This window comes from Neltuma alba, unplaced genomic scaffold (assembly GCF_004799145.2).
Source record: "Neltuma alba isolate B1F8T4 unplaced genomic scaffold, ASM479914v2 tig00006071_pilon, whole genome shotgun sequence".
Lineage (NCBI taxonomy): Eukaryota > Viridiplantae > Streptophyta > Magnoliopsida > Fabales > Fabaceae > Neltuma > Neltuma alba.
The window spans coordinates 43,556-62,442 of NW_021634339.1; the positions used below are offsets into that span (position 1 = coordinate 43,556).

The 18,887-nt window shown below is 31.6% G+C and overlaps 1 protein-coding gene across 1 annotated transcript; it reads left to right on the forward strand.

Moving 5' to 3' along the window:
- Positions 1 to 1,310: 1,310 nt before the first annotated feature.
- Positions 1,311 to 11,589, forward strand: LOC114749508 (TMV resistance protein N-like). The gene is made up of 3 exons (XM_028937999.1): positions 1,311 to 1,813; positions 9,357 to 10,483; positions 11,015 to 11,589. Exons 1-3 carry the CDS (start codon positions 1,311 to 1,313, stop codon positions 11,587 to 11,589), a joined length of 2,205 nt encoding a protein of 734 aa, XP_028793832.1.
- Positions 11,590 to 18,887: the final 7,298 nt, after the last annotated feature.

Below are 18,887 nucleotides of genomic sequence, written 5' to 3' on the forward strand. Positions count from 1 at the left end.
ACATTCCGGATACCGGGTATAGCCACGCGCTTAATCAGAGAAAATGATTTCGCATGGTGGATGCAATTTGATGGATTTCCTAATGAAAATTCTCTTGTATAGGATTAGTGAAAGTACCCTTTAATACTTTGCCCAAATTTGGCATTGATCTTCTCATACTTCAGAGAACTAGCTGAACAAATAAATCTGATTTAAATGAGCAAAGTATCACGAATTAGTCTGCATATTCATATAAACAGTTATCCTCCCTCATTTGTAAACATTTTTATGCCTGACATTCCTCTCCATTATTTTGCATATGTCTGATAATATTAAGTGGCATGAGCGGCAAGCTAAAGATATATATGATTTACCAATATAAATAAGTAAACAAATAAATAAAGACATTAATTAATTAGTGACATAGTATACATTTGATTCTTTAACTTTATATAAAGTTTTAATTTAATCTTTTAACTTTAAAAGGTATATTTTTATTTCTATAATCATATAATCATTAATCATAAATGATGATTTTTTACAACAATCATGTTTGTGTTGAAAATTATAGTAGTCTTTTTAGAATTGCACTCTCTCTTGAAAATCATGATAGGTTTCTCTATCTTTGAATGTGAATCTGGGAAGTACAGTGGAAATTAAAAGGGAAATGCTTTGGTTTTCCCTTGCTCCTATTAAGTCTTGTGACAAAAAAGTAAAAAGGAAAACCCAATAAAGCACTGACAGAGGGACCCATGGCTCTGTCCTTCAGCAAAATGGAACACTCTGTATTTTCGTACGTAACGCGGTTTCAAATTTGAGCTCCCAAAGACTGAAGAGAGGACAAAGACATGAGCTCATTACCGCCACTTTCCTTCTCACTGTTTCTCCATTTTTCATTCTATAAAATCATACCAGGCTGCTGGGCCTCATCTTATATCAGGCCGGTGGGAGTCGAACAAATCTTTTGATATTATTTCCTCTTTCAGGTTTCTACTTTCTCCCCTTCTCCTTTCTTCAATTATGATCACCGAAATGACCTGTTTAGATCTGTGAAATGTTGCTTTCAAATTATTCGTGAAGAGTAGATGACTCTTGCGGTGAGAAGAAGCTTGTCTGTTGATGTTTCTGTTATATCTTGTTTTAATATGCCCAATGCCTATCTCAAGGCTTCGCATTGGACTGATTGCTGCACTCTTTGTTGAAGCTCCTATTATATATGTATTATTCTTTCTTTCTTTTCTTTTCTTTTTTTTTGCCTTTATATATGTATTATTCTTTCAGTTTCTTGTGTTTTTACTTTTATACTTGGGTTCAGATTCCAAATCCTTGTGATGGCGCGTGATGCTGATGGAGTTGGCTGTTCTTCAAGATCTTCTGGTTCAACTAAGAGAAGGAAGTATGATGTGTTTTTGAGCTTTCGAGGGGAAGATACCTGGAAAAATTTTACTAATCATTTGTATGCTGCTTTAAAAAACGAAGGATTAAGAACTTTTCGGGATGAGGAAGGACTTGAAAGGGGAGAATCTATTAATCCAAGTTTAGTAGAAGCAATTGAAGAATCTCGTTTTGCAATTATTGTGCTTTCTCCAAATTATGCTTCTTCAACTTGGTGTTTGGATGAGCTTCAAAAGATCCTGCAATTAAAGGAAGAGACAAGTCTTCAAGTATTTCCGATTTTTTACGGTGTACATCCTTCTGATGTTAGGAAACAAAACGGAAGTTTTGCAGAAGCCTTCATAAGGCATGAAGAAAGATTTGTCAAAGACAAAACGCAGGAATGGAGGGATGCTTTAGAAAAAGTTGCTACTTTATCTGGTTGGGACTCAAAAAACCGGTAACTTCCACTTCTCTCATTAATTAACATCTCTCTGTTAAAAAAAATAAGAGGGTAGATATTCAGATATACCCTAAATTATAGTTTAATCAAGGTTTTTTTTTTCTTTTTTTTTTTTTCCATGGCAACCCACATCCCCTTTTATTGAGGGGATTGTGGGATCTATTCCGCTAAGTGTAAGGTATGTCTTATGTGGGGCGCCTGAGTCCCTAAAATAGGTAGGGGTGCCCCGCATGAAGATTTGACTGAAAAATATTATAAATATGATTTGCTTAAAAATAAAATATTTTAATTTATTTTATCTTAATTATATGGACTTTTTATCAGTTTATCTATTTTGAAAACATATATTTAAGTTTAAATTCTTAATTTTATTAAAAATATTTTTAAAAGATATTTTTAATTAAAATTTGTACTTAGATAATATTTATTTTCCAATTTAACTTTTATACTGAATTTCTAGTTTTGATTAAAATTATTTTGAAAAATTTAAGTGTTTTCTTTTTTTCCCATTAATTTTTTCTTACAAATAATTATTTTTTTAATGTTTTTATCATAATGGGATAAAAGCTGAAGTAATTTAATTAACATATATATACAAAAATTATGAATTAGAGTACTTTTTTTAATAAATATATATTTGACTAAATGCGTTTATAAATTCAGCCCAACAAATATATTTTTAAATTTATAGATGTTTATTACAAAAATATGTTTAAAAATTTTAACTTACAAATTTATTTTATTTATATAATCTCTTAAAACGTAAATAAGTATATTTCAATACATGCAATGAAAAAGATAAAATTATACAATTTCGTTAAATAATCAAAATTAATAATTAATAAATTTTATAACAATTTAGAAAGTTTGAAAATATATGAATTAACATTATTTTCGATTATATGAAAAATTATGTTTTTGACAAATATAAATATTTGAATATTTTTTTATGTCAAATAGAGGTATTTTTGGGTAAAACAAAAGTTTAAAAGTTAAATTTAATGGTTAATTAACAATTGACGGGATAAAAATAATGTATAAGATGCATTACAATTTTGAGCAAGTTTTATTTATGTTTTCAAAATATAAATGATGTTTATGTAAGTAATTGAGGTAAAACCAAGGTATTAAAAAGTAGAACGGTCAATAAGTCTGTTAAGACAGTGATTAAAAGGTCAGTGGTTCGGATTTAGGCTCAGCTGGGATATATAAGTGGTAGGGGAAACCATTTTTTCCGGTCGCCTTTTGCAAAGCTAATGTTAAAGTATAACCTGTTGAAGCTCAGACAATTCTCCACTCACTAACCTAACGCTCACAAGGAACAAATCGAACCTGAAACTTAAACGCTCCCCATGAAACTTTCGTAATTGGATTAAAATCTACATAAATATCAAGATTTAGTGATAAAAATAATATTTAAATAAAAGATGTAATATGTTTCCAATTGAACTCTATCTAAAAAATAAAAAACAATTAATATTAGCAGTAAAACACACATTAACAATTAAAAGAATAAATAAACAATTATATAGTTGGGAAAATAACAAAAAAAAGAAGTTAGAAATTGTAGTATTTTCATCTAAAAGTTTAAAATCTCAAGAAAAAAAATGATGCATGATCTGATATTTTACAAATATAGCAACTAATTAAAATGTTCTTGTATCAGATTTTTTACAAAAAAAAATCAAATTTGTCGTTGTCAGTATATTTCTTGTTATTGGTTATTCAATATTTATCATTATTAATTTTCAACTTATTAATAAATAACTTGTTATTATCAGTATATTTTTTCTCATTTGTTATTTAATACTTATTATTACCAATTCACAATTTGTTAATAAACGTTTTGATATAAGGACAATTTATCATTTAACTATATCTACACAACATCAAATCAACTTTTTTTTTTGGGTTGTCTTTTTCTCTATATAATTTGCATAACTTTATATTAGGGGTGAAAAAAAAACAAATCTTTCCCCTGCTTCTCCACTGGGCGCCAACAAAGTATATTACATAATAATAATATGAGTTTTCAATTTGGGAAAAAGACAGAAAAATGCACCTTTAACTTCAGAAGCCCAAAAACGTTTGCTGAATTCAAGAAATCTCATTTTGGTACCATGAGACCAAATTGGGATTATTATGTGAAAGGAAAAGACCAAATTGCCCTTCATTTTAAATATTATTTTTAAAATATCACAGCCCTTACTAGCCGGCCGGTCACCGAAGTTCCGGTGACCAACCGACAATTGCTCACCAGAGTTCCGTCGGTCGGAATTTTTTTTTTTTGAAAATTTTTACAACTTCAATATAACGGTTAACAACTTTTGTAATGCTATTAACAACTTCAGTATAGCAATTAACAACAGCTTTTCTGGGAAATTCAACAAACTCCGGCGACCGGAAACAATTTTTTTGAAAATTTTTACAATTTCAATATAACCGTTAACAACTTTTGTAATACCATTAATAACTTCAATATAGCAATTAACAACAGGTTTTTTGGGAAATTCAATAAACTCCGGTGACCGGAAACAATTTTTTTGAAAATTTTTACAACTTCAATATAACGGTTAACAACTTTTGTACTGCTATTAACAACTTCAGTATAGTAATTAACAATAGCTTTTCTGGGAAATTCAACAAACTACGGCGACCGGAAACAATTTTTTTTGAAAATTTTTACAACTTCAATATAATAGTTAACAACTTTTGTAACCCTATTAACAACTTCAGTATGTTAACAACAGGTTTTTGAGTTTGTTAAAGGCATTACTGAAGTTATAAAAAAGCCACTTTTTTAATTTTTCAAAAAACTTGTTGTTAACTACTATATCAAAGTTGTTAATCGTTATATTGGAGTTGTAAAAATTTTCAAAAAAACGTAATTGTTAACGTTATACTGAAGTTGAAAATTTTTACAACTTCAATATAACGGTTAACAACTTTTATAATGTTATTAACAACTTCAATATAACAATTAACAACAAGTTTTCTGGGAAATTCAACAAACTCCGGTGACCGGAAATAATTTTTTTGAAAATTTTTACAACTTCAATATAGCGGTCAACAACTTTTGTAACCCTATTAACAACTTCAGTATAGCGGTTAACAACAGGTTTTTAAGTTTGTTAAAGGCATTACTGAAGTTATAAAAATGTCACTTTTTGAATTTAAAAACTTGTTGTTAACTGCTATATCAAAGTTGTTAATCGTTACATTAGAGTTGTAAAAATTTTCAACAAAACGTAATTGTTAATGTTATACTGAAGTTGAAAATTTTTACAACTTCAGTATAATGGTTAACAACTTTTATGATTCTGTTAACAACTTCAATATAGCAATTAACAACAAATTCAACAAGTTCCAGTAACTGGAAATAATTTTTTTTTTGAAAATTTTTACAACTTCAGTATAACGGTTAACAACTTTTGTAACGCTATTAACAATTTTAGTATATCAGTTAACAACAGATTTTTTTGAAAAATTATATAACTCAAAAACCTGTTGTTAACCGCTATACTGAAGTTGTTAATAGGGTTATAAAAGTTGTTAACTGTTATACTGAAATTGTAAAAATTTTCAAAAAAATTGTTTTCGGTCGCCGGAGTTTGTTGAATTTCCCAGAAAAGCTGTTTTTAATTGCTATACTGAAGTTGTTAATAGCATTATAAAAGTTGTTAACCGTTATATTGAAGTTGTAAAATTTTCAAAAAATTGTTTCCGGTCGCCAGAGTTTGTTGAATTTCCCAGAAAATCTATTGTTAATTGCTATATTGAAGTTGTTAATGGCGTTACAAAAATTGTTAACAGTTATATTGAAGTTGTAAAAATTTTCAAAAAAATTGTTTCCAGTCGCCGGAATTTGTTGAATTTCCCAAAAAAGCTGTTGTTAATTGCTATACTGAAGTTGTTAATAGCATTACAAAAGTTGTTAACCGTTATATTGAAGTTGTAAAAATTTTCCAAAAAAAAAAATTCTGATCGACGGAGCTCGGTTGACCAATTGTCGGTTGGTCGTCGGAGCTCCGGTGACCGCCACTGCTGGAGGTCTGGTGACCGGCCGGCCAATAGGGGCTGTGATATTTTAAAAATAATATTTAAAATAAAGGACAATTTGGCCTTTTTCTTTCATACAATAATCCCAATTTAGTCTCATGGTACCAAAATAGGATTTCTTGAATTTAACGAACGTTTTTGGACTTCTAAAGTTAAAGGTGTATTTTTCTGTCATTTTCGCTTTCAATTTCCAAATGACTTAGGACCTGGAAAGCAAAAATGATTTCATATACAAAAGTGGGAGAGAAGGATGTGACATATGACTGTTGAATCGACTTCTTTCAATAAAAAGGCAATAAATCGTGACCATCCGTTTGAAATGAAGGGCGGCGATACAAACACTCCTCTTCCTTAGCACAGCCCTTTCAGTTCCAAATTCCAAGTTGCAGCGAAAAGGTGTTTTTGAAAAAGCTATTTTTTTTAAGTAAAACGAGATAAATTTTTTTATATATTTTTATTTTATACATTATAAAAATATTTTTACCCCTAAATCGAAAACCTCGTGCTCTTGCAACCTGGTTTTACATTTTAGAAAGTCGAAGGAATGTGCGAGGGACTCGGCGTTTACCCAGAAAGAAGAACGGCTCAATAAGATGACGAGGCCAAGGGTCCGAATGGTTTTTCCTCTCTCTGTTTTTTTTTTCCTTCTCAGTTCTTCATCTTTTTTTATCTTCATCTTTCTTTCATTTCTTCGGTTGTGTTCTTTTTACTGCCGACGTTTGGGACAAAAACAGACGGGTGATTAACGTTTTTATCTTTTTATTTAAATCCAAAATATAAATAAGTATCCTTAATTTTTATTGTTTGATATTTAACCCCTAAAAATATTTAGTAGATGACATGCAATTTTTACTAATTTATTTAAATTTAAAACTCATAATTACATCAAGAAATATTATGGAATTCTGCCAATAATAACTCTAGTCCCAATCTCACCCAATCGTGTGGTTCTTTTAGCCTACCCTCGCTAGCAAGTCCTCCCATTTTGCAACGTCTTTATTCATCTTTTTGTCATTTTGTATATATAAAAAAAAATCCATCATTCAAGCTTGCTTGTTTAGAGTCTGTTAATATCAATCTAGATTCTTTAATTTTATATGAGAAATGCATCACCTAATGTCATTGGCTTCCCAAATGCAAATACTCCATATCCCAGAAGCTGCGTTTTGGCACTTGAGATTAATTTTTAATTAGGGTGTGTTTGGTATGAGGGATTTGGGAGGAAAGGAAGGGAAGGGGAAGGATTTTAATCATTTTTTTTTTGTTCAGCAACACACAAATTTTAGGAGGGGGGAAAATTTTAAAAAAAAATTTCTCCTCCCCCCTTTTCAACCTCTCCTCCAAGATTGGGAGGATTTAGAGGAAAAAGGTAATATTTTACCATGTTGTGACTATTATATCTATATTTTGCCATATTGTAACTATTATGCTCATATCTTAAATGAAATAAGGTCAAAATTGTCCATGTTAAAATATTTTTCCCTCCCCTCCCATCATAAACCAAACAAGGTAATATTAAAACTCCCCCCTCACCTCTTTTTTTTATAAATCCAAACAAGCTCATATTGAAATCCTTCCACTTTACTTCCCTCCCCTTCATTCCATTAAAATTCCTCCCTTATCTTCTTTTTATTGAGCCAAATAGACCCTTAGAGTCTTCAAAATCAGTTTGCTCGCTTAGGACCTATTTGGTTTGAGGGGACGGTGGGATAGGGAAAGGGAGGGGAGGTTTTATGCTCACCTTGTTTGATTTGATTAAAAAAGAAGAGAGGAAAGGATATTTAATTAATCCCTTGTTTGGTTCAAGGAGGAGAGGAGATGGGAGGGATAGTAATAATCAATTTACCATTTTACCCTTACATATTAGTTTATATTTTTTATTGATATATTAATATTATACAAATTAATTTACATTTTACTTTAAATTATATAATTTAATGAAAACTCAGTCTTATCATGTTAATATATGTATTAAAAATTGGTACAGTAATTTTTTATTCTAATTAATATAATAATATATTTGAAATAATCAAATTAACAAATTTTATATGCTCTAAGAAAAATGAAATTTTATTCTCTTTGGCTATCCTTTTTTAGTTTTAAAATATATTTAATAAATAATATATTTATAAAAAACAATTAATTTTATAATTTCTTATTTAAATAATTTTTTATTTTTAATTAATTTTTGTAATAATATATTTTTATTTATAATAATTTATATTTTTTATTTTTTACTTAGGATAATATATTTTTTATTTGAAATAAATATTATACGAATATATTTTATGAGTAGTCGTGGAATATTAAAAAAACTATAAGGATACAATGACCCAAAAATTTAACTCCCCTCTAAAAACTCCCAATTTGAGGGGGAGCTAAAATGGAAAGGAGGATGAGGGGGAGGGGACATTTTCCTCCCCTCCCCTCCAACCAAACAAACCCGCGAAGGAGAGCGAATAAGGCGATGTGTAGGATTAATCAATTCTCAATTGAGTTTTCTTTCATGTCCTAGAATTTCAGAACCTTGCTAGCCAGCTAAACCAAGACAAGGTGGGAATGCCCGAAAGAGCAAAATGATTAGGCGAGAGTAGAATTAGGAATAATTATTAGTAGAATTACAAAAATGTTCTTTAGTGTAATTATGAGTTTAAAATTAGGATAAATTAGTAAAATAATAAAATTATATGCACATCTATTCTATGAGATTTAACCGTCTTTTTAATGGTAAAGGGTTAAATGTCAGACAATGAAAGTTGAGGGCATGATTTTTAAACTTGCAAAGGTAAGAGATGTTGTATGTAAGAGAATTAAAATTGAGAGGAGTTATTTATATTTTGGCCTTTATTTAATTGTAGACCTGTGTTTATACTTCTTAGTGAAATAAATTTCTAGTACAACTGTAGTACTTTATTGGTCGTAAATGATTTAGGTTTTGCAATTAAACTCAATTAATGATGGAATTCTGAAATGGTCATTTTCTTGAATATATATATATATATATATATAAACACATACATACAATATATAGTAAAATTACAACACAATAATTATTATGTTTTTGACGGTCGAAAACGTTAATGGCGTTAAATTTGAACTTTTAATCTGACAATGTGTTCTGTGAAAAGTTGCTTAAATAAAATTAAGGAAAAAAATACTCAAATATAAATAAAACGGATTACCAAAAAAGAGGAACTCAAACTATGATGTGTTAATTAAATGATTTGAATATCTAGGAGTTATTAATGTGTGGACAAATAAACATAATCGTCTGTGTCTGTAAATACTAGAGGCAATGTACAACTCTTCTATAAATGAAATTATCGCCTGTTCCCTACTAATTTAAACTAAGTTTCATGGTAAACTTGAAACTGCTAAATTTGTGGTCATGTTTTCTTCACATCTCACATTACCTAGTTTTTTTTTTTGGGATTGTTTATGCAAAAAAATTTACACTTTATAATTTTATTTTCATATGCAGGTATGAAACAGAATTCATTGAAAGCATTGCTGATGAAATCGGGTCAAAGTTACTTGATAAATCAGCATCTGATCTTGGCAAGTTAATTGGAATTGAACCAAAATTAGATGAACTGAATTCAATCATAGCAAGGGAATCAGAAGAAGTTGGGTTTATAGGAATATGGGGTGCAGGAGGCGTAGGCAAAACAACTCTTGCTAGAGCCTTTTATGAGCGAGAGCAAAAGCGAAAGAGCAAAAACTTTGAGATTCACTGCTTCCTTGATAATATTAGAGAGACATGTGAAAAACATGGTTTGATTTCGTTGCAAAGAAAACTTCTTTTATCTTTGTACAAAAGGAGTATAGAAGTGGCTGATTTTTATGAAGCAATGGAGTTAATAAAAAGGAAGTTAACCGACAGAGAAATTCTACTTGTCCTTGATGATGTGAGTCATGTTAGCCAACTTGAGAAGCTGGCTCCAAGGCAAGGATGGTTCAGCAAAGGGAGCATAATAGTGATAACAACAAGGGATAAGCATTTGCTATCATCATATCGTGTATCTGATAGTGCTATATATCACATTGAACTCTTGAGTGATAGCGAGTCCCTTAAACTTTTCATTCAAAATGCTTTTAAAGAAGGGCAACCTAATGAAGATTATTTGAACCTTGCTAGAACCGTCATTGAATATACTGGAGGCCTTCCTTTAGCACTCGAAGTGTTAGGTTCATTTCTTTGCAAAAGAACGATAGAGGAATGGGAAGATGCACTAGCTAAGTTCGAGAAAGGTCTTCCAGAGGACATTTCCAAGATACTTGAAGTGAGTCTTCACGGATTAGAGCTTAATGAGAAGACTATATTCTTGGATATTGCTTGCTTTTTCAATGGGATGGACGAAGATCATATCATACAAATTTTAGAAACATTGGATAAGGATCTTCACCCAAAAATTGGAATAAGGCTTCTTATTGACAAATCACTAGTAATTAATTATAAAGGGCGTTTGTGGGTGCATGAAATTCTACAAAATATGGCTAAACATGTTGTCCATCAAGAATCATCTGGTGATGCCAGCAAGCTTTCTAGGATATTGTCCTTGGATGATGCCAATCATGTATTAGGAGGAAATAAGGTGACATTTGAAAGTTCTTGTGTTTGTGCACTCTTATAATAATTTATTGCATGAATTTTATATATTTTTACCTTGACTTGTTGTTTTATAGGGGACAAAAGTAACCCGGGGAATAATGCTAACGTTAAAAAAGTCATGTGATGCATTTTGGGATCCTGAAGCCTTCTCAAAACTGAGTAATCTCAAGTTACTTATCATTTCAAGTCGCTCACACGTTTCACATTGCCAATTGAATCTTCGGCTTGGACTCAAGTCTCTTTCCAAAGAGTTGAAAGTCATAGAATGAGAGGGGTATCCATTATTTTATTTGCCAAGTCAACCTCAACTCAATCAGCTTGTTGTGCTAAAAATGCAGCATAGCAAGTTAAAAGAACTTTGGAGAGGAACACAGGTACTTAAAGTCCTTTTATTTAAATTGTTTGTCCATAATTTAATAAATTATAATTATAATTAGTCTCTAGTTTGTGATCTATTCTTTCTTTTTCTTTTTTCCCTTATTGTTAGTCTCTTTGAAGCTTGAAGTCCATTGATCTATCTCATTCAGAATACCTCATCAAAACCCCAAATTTTGATGGAATTCCTCATCTTGAAAAGTTGATTCTTCAAGGGTGTTCTAACTTGGTTAAAATTCACCAGTCTCTTGGGCAACACAAGAAACTTGTCACTGTTGACTTGAAAGATTGCAAAGAAGTTAAAACGCTTCCAGAAAAATTTGAGATGAATAGCTTGGAGACTTTTATTCTATCAGGTTGTTCAAAAGTTAGAAAACTTCCTGAGTTTGGAAAAGATATGGCATGTCTATCGAAGCTTGATTTAGAGAAGACTGCTCTAGCCAAGCTACCTCAATCACTGGGCAATTTGATTGGTCTCGTTGAATTAAATTTGACAAACTGCAAAAAGCTGGTCTGTCTTCCATGTAGTGTTGGTAAGTTGAAAGCTCTCAAAATTACCAAACTTTCTAATTGCTCAAACCTTTCAGGCCTGCCAGAGAATTTGAATGAAAATGAAGCCTTGAAAGAGCTGGATTTGAGTGGAATTGCTATAAAAGAGTTATCATTTAGTGGCTACAATGGTGAAGCACAATCTTCATCAACATGGAGTTGCTTATCCCTTCTTTAAAGGCCTTCAAGCTCCAAAAAGTTTTTGTTGCCGCCGTCTTTGTCGTCCTTGAAAGGATGAAACTTAAGTTTTTGCAATCTCCATGATGGATCACTTCCTGATGACATCAGCATGTTATCATCATTGGAAATTTTAGATCTAAGTGGAAACGATTTCATTGACTTACCATCTGGCCTCATTTCCAGTCTTTCGGAGCTTAAAGATATTGCTCTCTGGAGTTGCCCAAGGCTTCGGTCTTTGCCGCAACTTCCGTCAAATCTATTACTTATAGGGACTGAAGGTTGTTCAACACTAAAACATTACGAATGTGCAGATCAATTATGGGATTTCATTGAATCATTTCAACCTCAAGTTTATTTTATTTGTCTTTAATTGTTCTTTCACCTCTATCATTTTACTTCTTTAACACGCAAAATTGTTTCTTATAGGTTCACAACCATTTAAATATGAAGTCAGCAATTATAAGAGGGGATTCAGAAATTGAGAGTTTTTAGAATCACCTGTTTTTTTCTTAATTTCTTTGACAATAAATATATAGTTTATTTTACTTGTACGTATATATTGCCATTTCTTACGTGTTAATCAACATACTTCTGATACAAACAATCTGTTTTTTTTTTTTTTTTGCTTTTTTTGCCCCAGTTTTTTTCCGTCCGTCCACGTTGGCACGCATTAACAATTCCAGGCAGCAGAGTACCATCATGGTTTTATAATCAAAACTACTTTTGCGAGAAAGAATTTTGGTGGTGTCCAAATAATGTGTCGTTCATAATAAATATATCCCCTGATTATTGTGGTTCACGTGAATGGTGGGGCATAGCCATATGCTTAGTCAAAGAACACGATCTCACATTTGGAGAGGGGTGGGATGCAATTTGTTGGAGTTGCAGATTTCCTAATGATGAATTTCCAAACTCGCATTGTTGGCATGGTTATATAATATATATTCCTTATTCCTCTTTGGTTGTCAATGGACTTCAAATGGTATGTTTCTCTAAGAATGCAATGGAAAATAAGTCACCAAGGATGAAAATAAGCAAGTGTGGGTGGCGAGCGGTGTGTAAAGAAGATGTTGAAGCATGGCGAAGGACAGGGGACGAAGGTTGTAGTATCATCAATAACTACGTGAAGATTGATCCAGACATCGACAGTGGAGGTTATAGTCCCCGGCCGAGACCTGATGATTGTATTGTAGAAGTGGTGGATGGCGCCTATTCTCATTCAGATGACAAAGCAGCTTGTGGAGGCATTCTTAAAGATGGCAACAATTGTACGAAGGAGGCTTTTCTTCTGAAATTAAGCGGCGGAGATACCCTCACAGCCAAACTATGGGGTTGCTTGATGGGTCTCAAAAGTGCTTGGGACGCTGGTATTGGAGATGTTATCTTGAGAAGCGACTCCGCTGAGGCTGTTCGATTGATCAAATTTGAAGTCCCTGAGACGCACAAGGATATTGCTCTCATCATGGAAATCAAAGGGATGTTAGAGTGGGATTGGTTTGTGGATATCCAGGTCTTTCACAGGGATGGCAATGGCATTGCTTATTTACTTGCTATAAGAGCACTTAATGGGGCAATGGGTCTGCAAATCCTGGGCCCTGAGACAATGATGGAAATATTGCAGGCAACTGATGTTACACGAACCGACGTTGAGAAATATGGAGGTTATACTCAATGCTCCAGACATCATGATCAGTCCGTTGTTGAAGAAGATGAGTCTATACTTCCAAGGTACGTAGATCAACCCTTCTGCTTTAGATTAAAATTTATAATATTAATATTTAAAATGCTTGATGGATATTTAAAATTTTCCTGATACATTATTTAATACTCCCCCAGTCCTTATTAAAGACCCAATTTGACTTTTTATTTGGTCCTAATTATAAGACCCAATCCATTTTCTCTTTTATATTTATGCATTTTTTCCAAGATAATCCTTCTAATAATGATAGTTTTAGCCAATATACTTAATTAGCAAGATTATTTTAGGAATAACAAACTTATTTATTAAAATAACCAACTTAACTTACTTCCTTAATTTCCTCAAATAAGTCAATTGGGTCTTATAATTAGGACCGGAGGAGTATAATCTATGAAGAAGGTTGTTACGTCATTTTTATGTATTAAGGACTATAGAAAGGATTCAGGAGGAAGTATTAATATATATACGATCCAATTGCCGTAGGTCAACTATCTATTATGCATATTCACTGTTCTTGTTTTGTTGTAGCAAGTGCGAATGGCCTTGTGTGTGTAGAAATGTTCAAAGATGGCAAAAATCCTGTAATGGCCTTAAAAGTAATGTAAAATACTGCCTATGGTTCTTAATATAAGAGTTAGAATTTGATCCTATATGTAAGACCTCAATTACTTTGTCTCTCAAATTTATTATTTTTGTTCTAAAAGATCCTTATTGATCATAAGGCGTCATTTCTATCAAATGATAGCTCCCGTGAACATGATTAAAAAGAATAATTTAGGAAAGTCAGCACATGTTTCTTACAATTAACCAACTTAATTAATTTTCTTAATCTCTTTAAATTAGTTATCTAGCTCTCATATTAAAAATCGGAGGTATTAATTATTTAATATTTTGATCATGTGTTGTAAATTTTTAATAAGATCGATTGGTAGTCTAGGACAAACATTGTTTATTGTTTGTTGTGAATCCTACCGATGTATGAGACAAACTTTTATCATTTTAATTCTTTACACACACACACACACTTTGCAATCACCATAGTCCTTTTGTGCGTGTATATATATGTTTTCATGATATTTTTCTCGGCTTGTTACGCTAAAGGGAGTGGAGAAAAGAGAGAAGCAACCTATGGAGAATTAGAAAAAGGGGATCTCAGCCGCAGTTCCTGTCAACCTCCATCCTCCTTATATTCACTGCCGCGGTGGTTGCGCCGTTCTCCTTCCGCCGTCGGCCTCTTCTTTGCTTACTATTCTTGAGAAATCATCGTCATTTTTCTCCTCCTGCCATTGCCGTCCGTCACCTTGATGGTGTGAGGTGAGCAGTTCGCCTCTTGTTTCTTCTTTCCTTGCTGCTTCTTAGTGATTCATTTGAATTTGGCATTGCTCTGTGCGCTTTCCTCTGTTCCGCCGCATCTCTGTTTTGTTCGTAGGTGAGCCCTCTTTTTCTTCTTCTTTAATTGTTTCTGTAAGTATTGATGTTTGAAATATGATAAATGAATTAGATTTGGCTGTCCGAAGAAGGAAGGCAAAACTTTTTCTCCATTTAATACATTTTTTTTCCATTTTGCCTTTAATGAATTTATTCTCCTCCTTTGTCACTCCCTCTTTATGATATTTTTTCATATATTCTCTTTCATCTTTTTTTCTCCTTTATTATAAGAGCAAACAAAATATATTTTTTTAGCTATTTGTTACTTTTAATTAATTTTTTGATACATGAAAATTAATTATTTAAATGTTATAATAAGAACACAAGGGAGTACTGATTAAAACAGGGAAGAATTTCTTCCAGTAAGAATTTATTGTTGCATAGCGTGTGAATGTGACCCTCCTACAAATGCTGTGTTAAGAATCCCTTGTCTTTTTTTATTTTCCTTTTAGGAAGAATTATTATGAGTCTCAAGCAAAGAATATAATCACTAAAAAGTCTCAGTGACAACATGAGCAGCCTTGTAATGACATGCTCTAAGATAGTAAATGACTACTATTCACTTGTCATTAGGATTTACTGGTAATTATTTTCTTTCTTTGAGATCTTATTGTAATTCTCCCTTCATTTTGATTTTACAATTTTCTTTCAAAGAAAAATGCATCCTATACTCTAGTGACATTTATATCTTCTTCAATCATAAGCTGAGTGGTACTGTTGATAAAAATTTTGATGAGTTTAAGAAACTCAAGAAAATAGTACGAGATGATCAAGGTCTTAATTACTATTTTCCCCTAGTCCAATCATGATTCGATTGCAAAACATTACTGTGTATCAAGGGAAATAATCCATCAATGAATTTTACATTCCTTCAATATGGATGCTTAAATCTCTCAAGTTCACAGAATATAATCATTTTGCAAAGTCAAAGCAAGAAGTAGAGTTTCAAAACTCTTATTATTTTGCACAAAATGTTTCTAATAAATTTGTGAGTATTAGGCTGATTAAGTAAAAAAAAAAACTTGGGATAGAAAATATGCCTGCCTAGCTGCTGTACATAACTCCATGCACAAGTTGATACTGTAGATGACTAATTTCTGCATGACTTCTTTTAATTCTGAGTAGAGAGGTTTCAAATAGTAAAAGTATAATTATATGAAAATACATAATAAATTTAATATAATTTCCACACAAAACTACTCTGCACCATTTTTGGCCAACAAAATATCTTTTCTACTTGAATTAGAATTGTGATCACTTTCACAATAAATTAAGGGTAAATGACTCAAAATTTAAAGTTTTAAATATAATTTCCACAGCACAAAGGCTAGATATTATTAAAGGTTCAATGATTTTAGCTTGAAGCATATCTTTAATAATGATTGACGTGGTGCTTTGTCTTCAAAACCGCAGCTATATATATGACGCTGCCACATATCCTCCATCTCATCATGATATATACACATACCTGTATAAAACGCTCTCGTAGTTTTAAAAAAAAATAAAAGGATTAATTATGCTTTAAACAACACAGTGAGTAAGAAACAAGGACACAAACATAAAAGGCAATATTGCTTCATACATCAAGCCTAATACCACTGCAGAAAACAACCTGATGAACAACAAACACCCAATAAACAACAGAAAAGTGTGAAAAAAAAAATACTTCATCCATTTAATCTGATATAGGTTCTAAGCTAAATCAGGCTCTTGCATGCGAACCTGTTCAATATCTAAAACACAAAGGAAAACTAACTATAATCGTATATCCCAATAAGGTAGAATTAAAATTTTTCTAACCCTAGAGTCCGTAGGTACACTGTTTAGCCTGTTAAAGCCCTCAAATTGAGACTTCAAAATACACTGTATTTTTTAAGTCCCATGTTAAAATTTGTAACAGCTGATCATAAGATCACAAGTATCAACTTAACTCTGATTATCATCAAACAAGATTTTCATAACTTCCATGTCTGTATTGATTCATGTTTGAGACTTGAAAGGAATCTCCTTTATTGGTTTTCATAATTCCACCAAAAATCACCTTTACTTTCGATGCCATTGGATGCTGGCCCCAACAAATTTTCTACTTCCTATTAAAAAAAAAAAATCAAATGTTAAAAATGTGCTGAGATGTTGCTGTTTAATTATGTTCCTCCAGAATAAATAAGTTTGCAGAGTGTCAGAGAGCAGCGCGGTTTTGAACACGTTAAGAATAGGCTTGAGCTGACTCCAAAAGCTTCATCGTCAAAACTATGCAAATTTGTGCCCAACAGCTTCATGGCTACCGTTCTATTATTCTGTTTTAATATGTTCTATGAAATGGATTTAGCTCTTAAAGCATTAATTTTGTGATCATGCTTTCTTTGAATGCAAAACTTTTGCTTGAACTATGAATAGACAAATAGTTATCAATTCGGTCAACCTGGAATGTATTTTCTTCCTTGCCAATTCTTTTAGATCTCTATTTACTATCTTTGACGTGCATTTTTAATTTATTAGTAAAATACTACAAACGGTAAAAAAAAAAAACCAAAATACTACATGTTAAAAAGAATTTACCCAAATACTATATTACAAATAATTCACACAAAGAATTTGTGAAGCACTCGTTGAACAACTTTCACCTCTGACGTTTTTTTTTGTAAAAAGACAAAAAGAATGAAATCGTTCAGGCACTAGACCTATTTCTTCTTTTTTCTTCAGTGAAAACTACAATTAAAGACCCCATTCCACTTCTAAGCCATTTTACTCTTTCCTTTTGACTGCGGCCCCGTAGACATTGAATTCTCTCAGCATCCTCTCACCTTTTCTTCCCCGTCCCTTCCAAACCCCCCCCCAAAAAAAAACCTCTACATTTAAATAATAAATAGTTTGGATTTAATATTTTATAAAATTATTATTAAAATATTTTATAAACTAATTTTTTTGGACTATAGGTATAAATTGCCCAAAATAAATCGTAATAATTTAAATTTATTTATTTACATTTTAATAATATTATATAAAATATTATATCTGAACCATTTATTTTTCATTTAATGGTGAAGAAGAGATTCTTAGAGTATCCAAATCCATAACTCTATTCCTTCAATATCCACTCCATTCATTTTTCCCTCTAAATTAATTAAGGGGATAAAAATATTCATTTTGAAAAATCAACTTATATACTTATTAATTTATAGGGAACAAATAGAACAAAGAAAAAAATGGAAGGAGTAGATATTCAAAATCCTTTCTCCATCCTTAGATGGAAAATGTATAGTTCAGATATAATATCTGATACAATATTATAAAAATATAAACAAATAAATATTGTTATAAATAAAGAAGAAGAATAGAGAGGAAAAGAATATCAATAAGAAAGAGTATTTCTCATTCCATTCAAGGGTGCTGAATACATTATACATGGTTTTTATTTATAGACATAACTTTACATCTTTGACAGAATCTACAGATATAATAATAAAAGATAATGGGGATAATGGGAAATATTGAGGATACTGGGAAATAAGAGAGATAATGATAGATACATGGACATCCATAAAGATATTATATTCATAACACTCCCCTTGATGTCCATAACTAAATATGTGCATCATTAAAAAACTTCTGCAAAGAAAACCCTGTGGGACAAAACCTAGTAGAAGAAAAAGAGTGCAACATTTATTGATATATATTTCATAGTGCTGCCTCGTTAAAAACCTCGCTAGGAAAACCCAATGGGAAAAACCATAGACAAGGAAAAAAGAGTACAACATACATTTACTCCCCCTCTTGACGATGTCAATTGACATCTCTAAGACTGCGAAGCCCAATGTCATGAACAAGTCTCTCGAACGTGGTGGCTGGAAGTGATTTGGTGAATAAGTCTGCTAAATTTTCAATATAATGAATTTGCTGGATATTGATTTCACCATCCTTTTGAAGGTCACAAGTGAAGAAAAATTTTGGGGAGATATGCTTTGTTCTATCTCCTTTGATGTACCCTTCTTTTAGTTGGATAATACATGCAGTATTATCTTTGCATAGTGTTGTTGGGATCATTTTACCAGAAGACAAGCCATAAGTAGTTCGTATGTGATGTATTAAGGACCTTAACCATACACATTCCCGACTTGCTTCATGCATTGTTAGAATCTCTGCATGGTTAGATGATGTGGCTGATATAG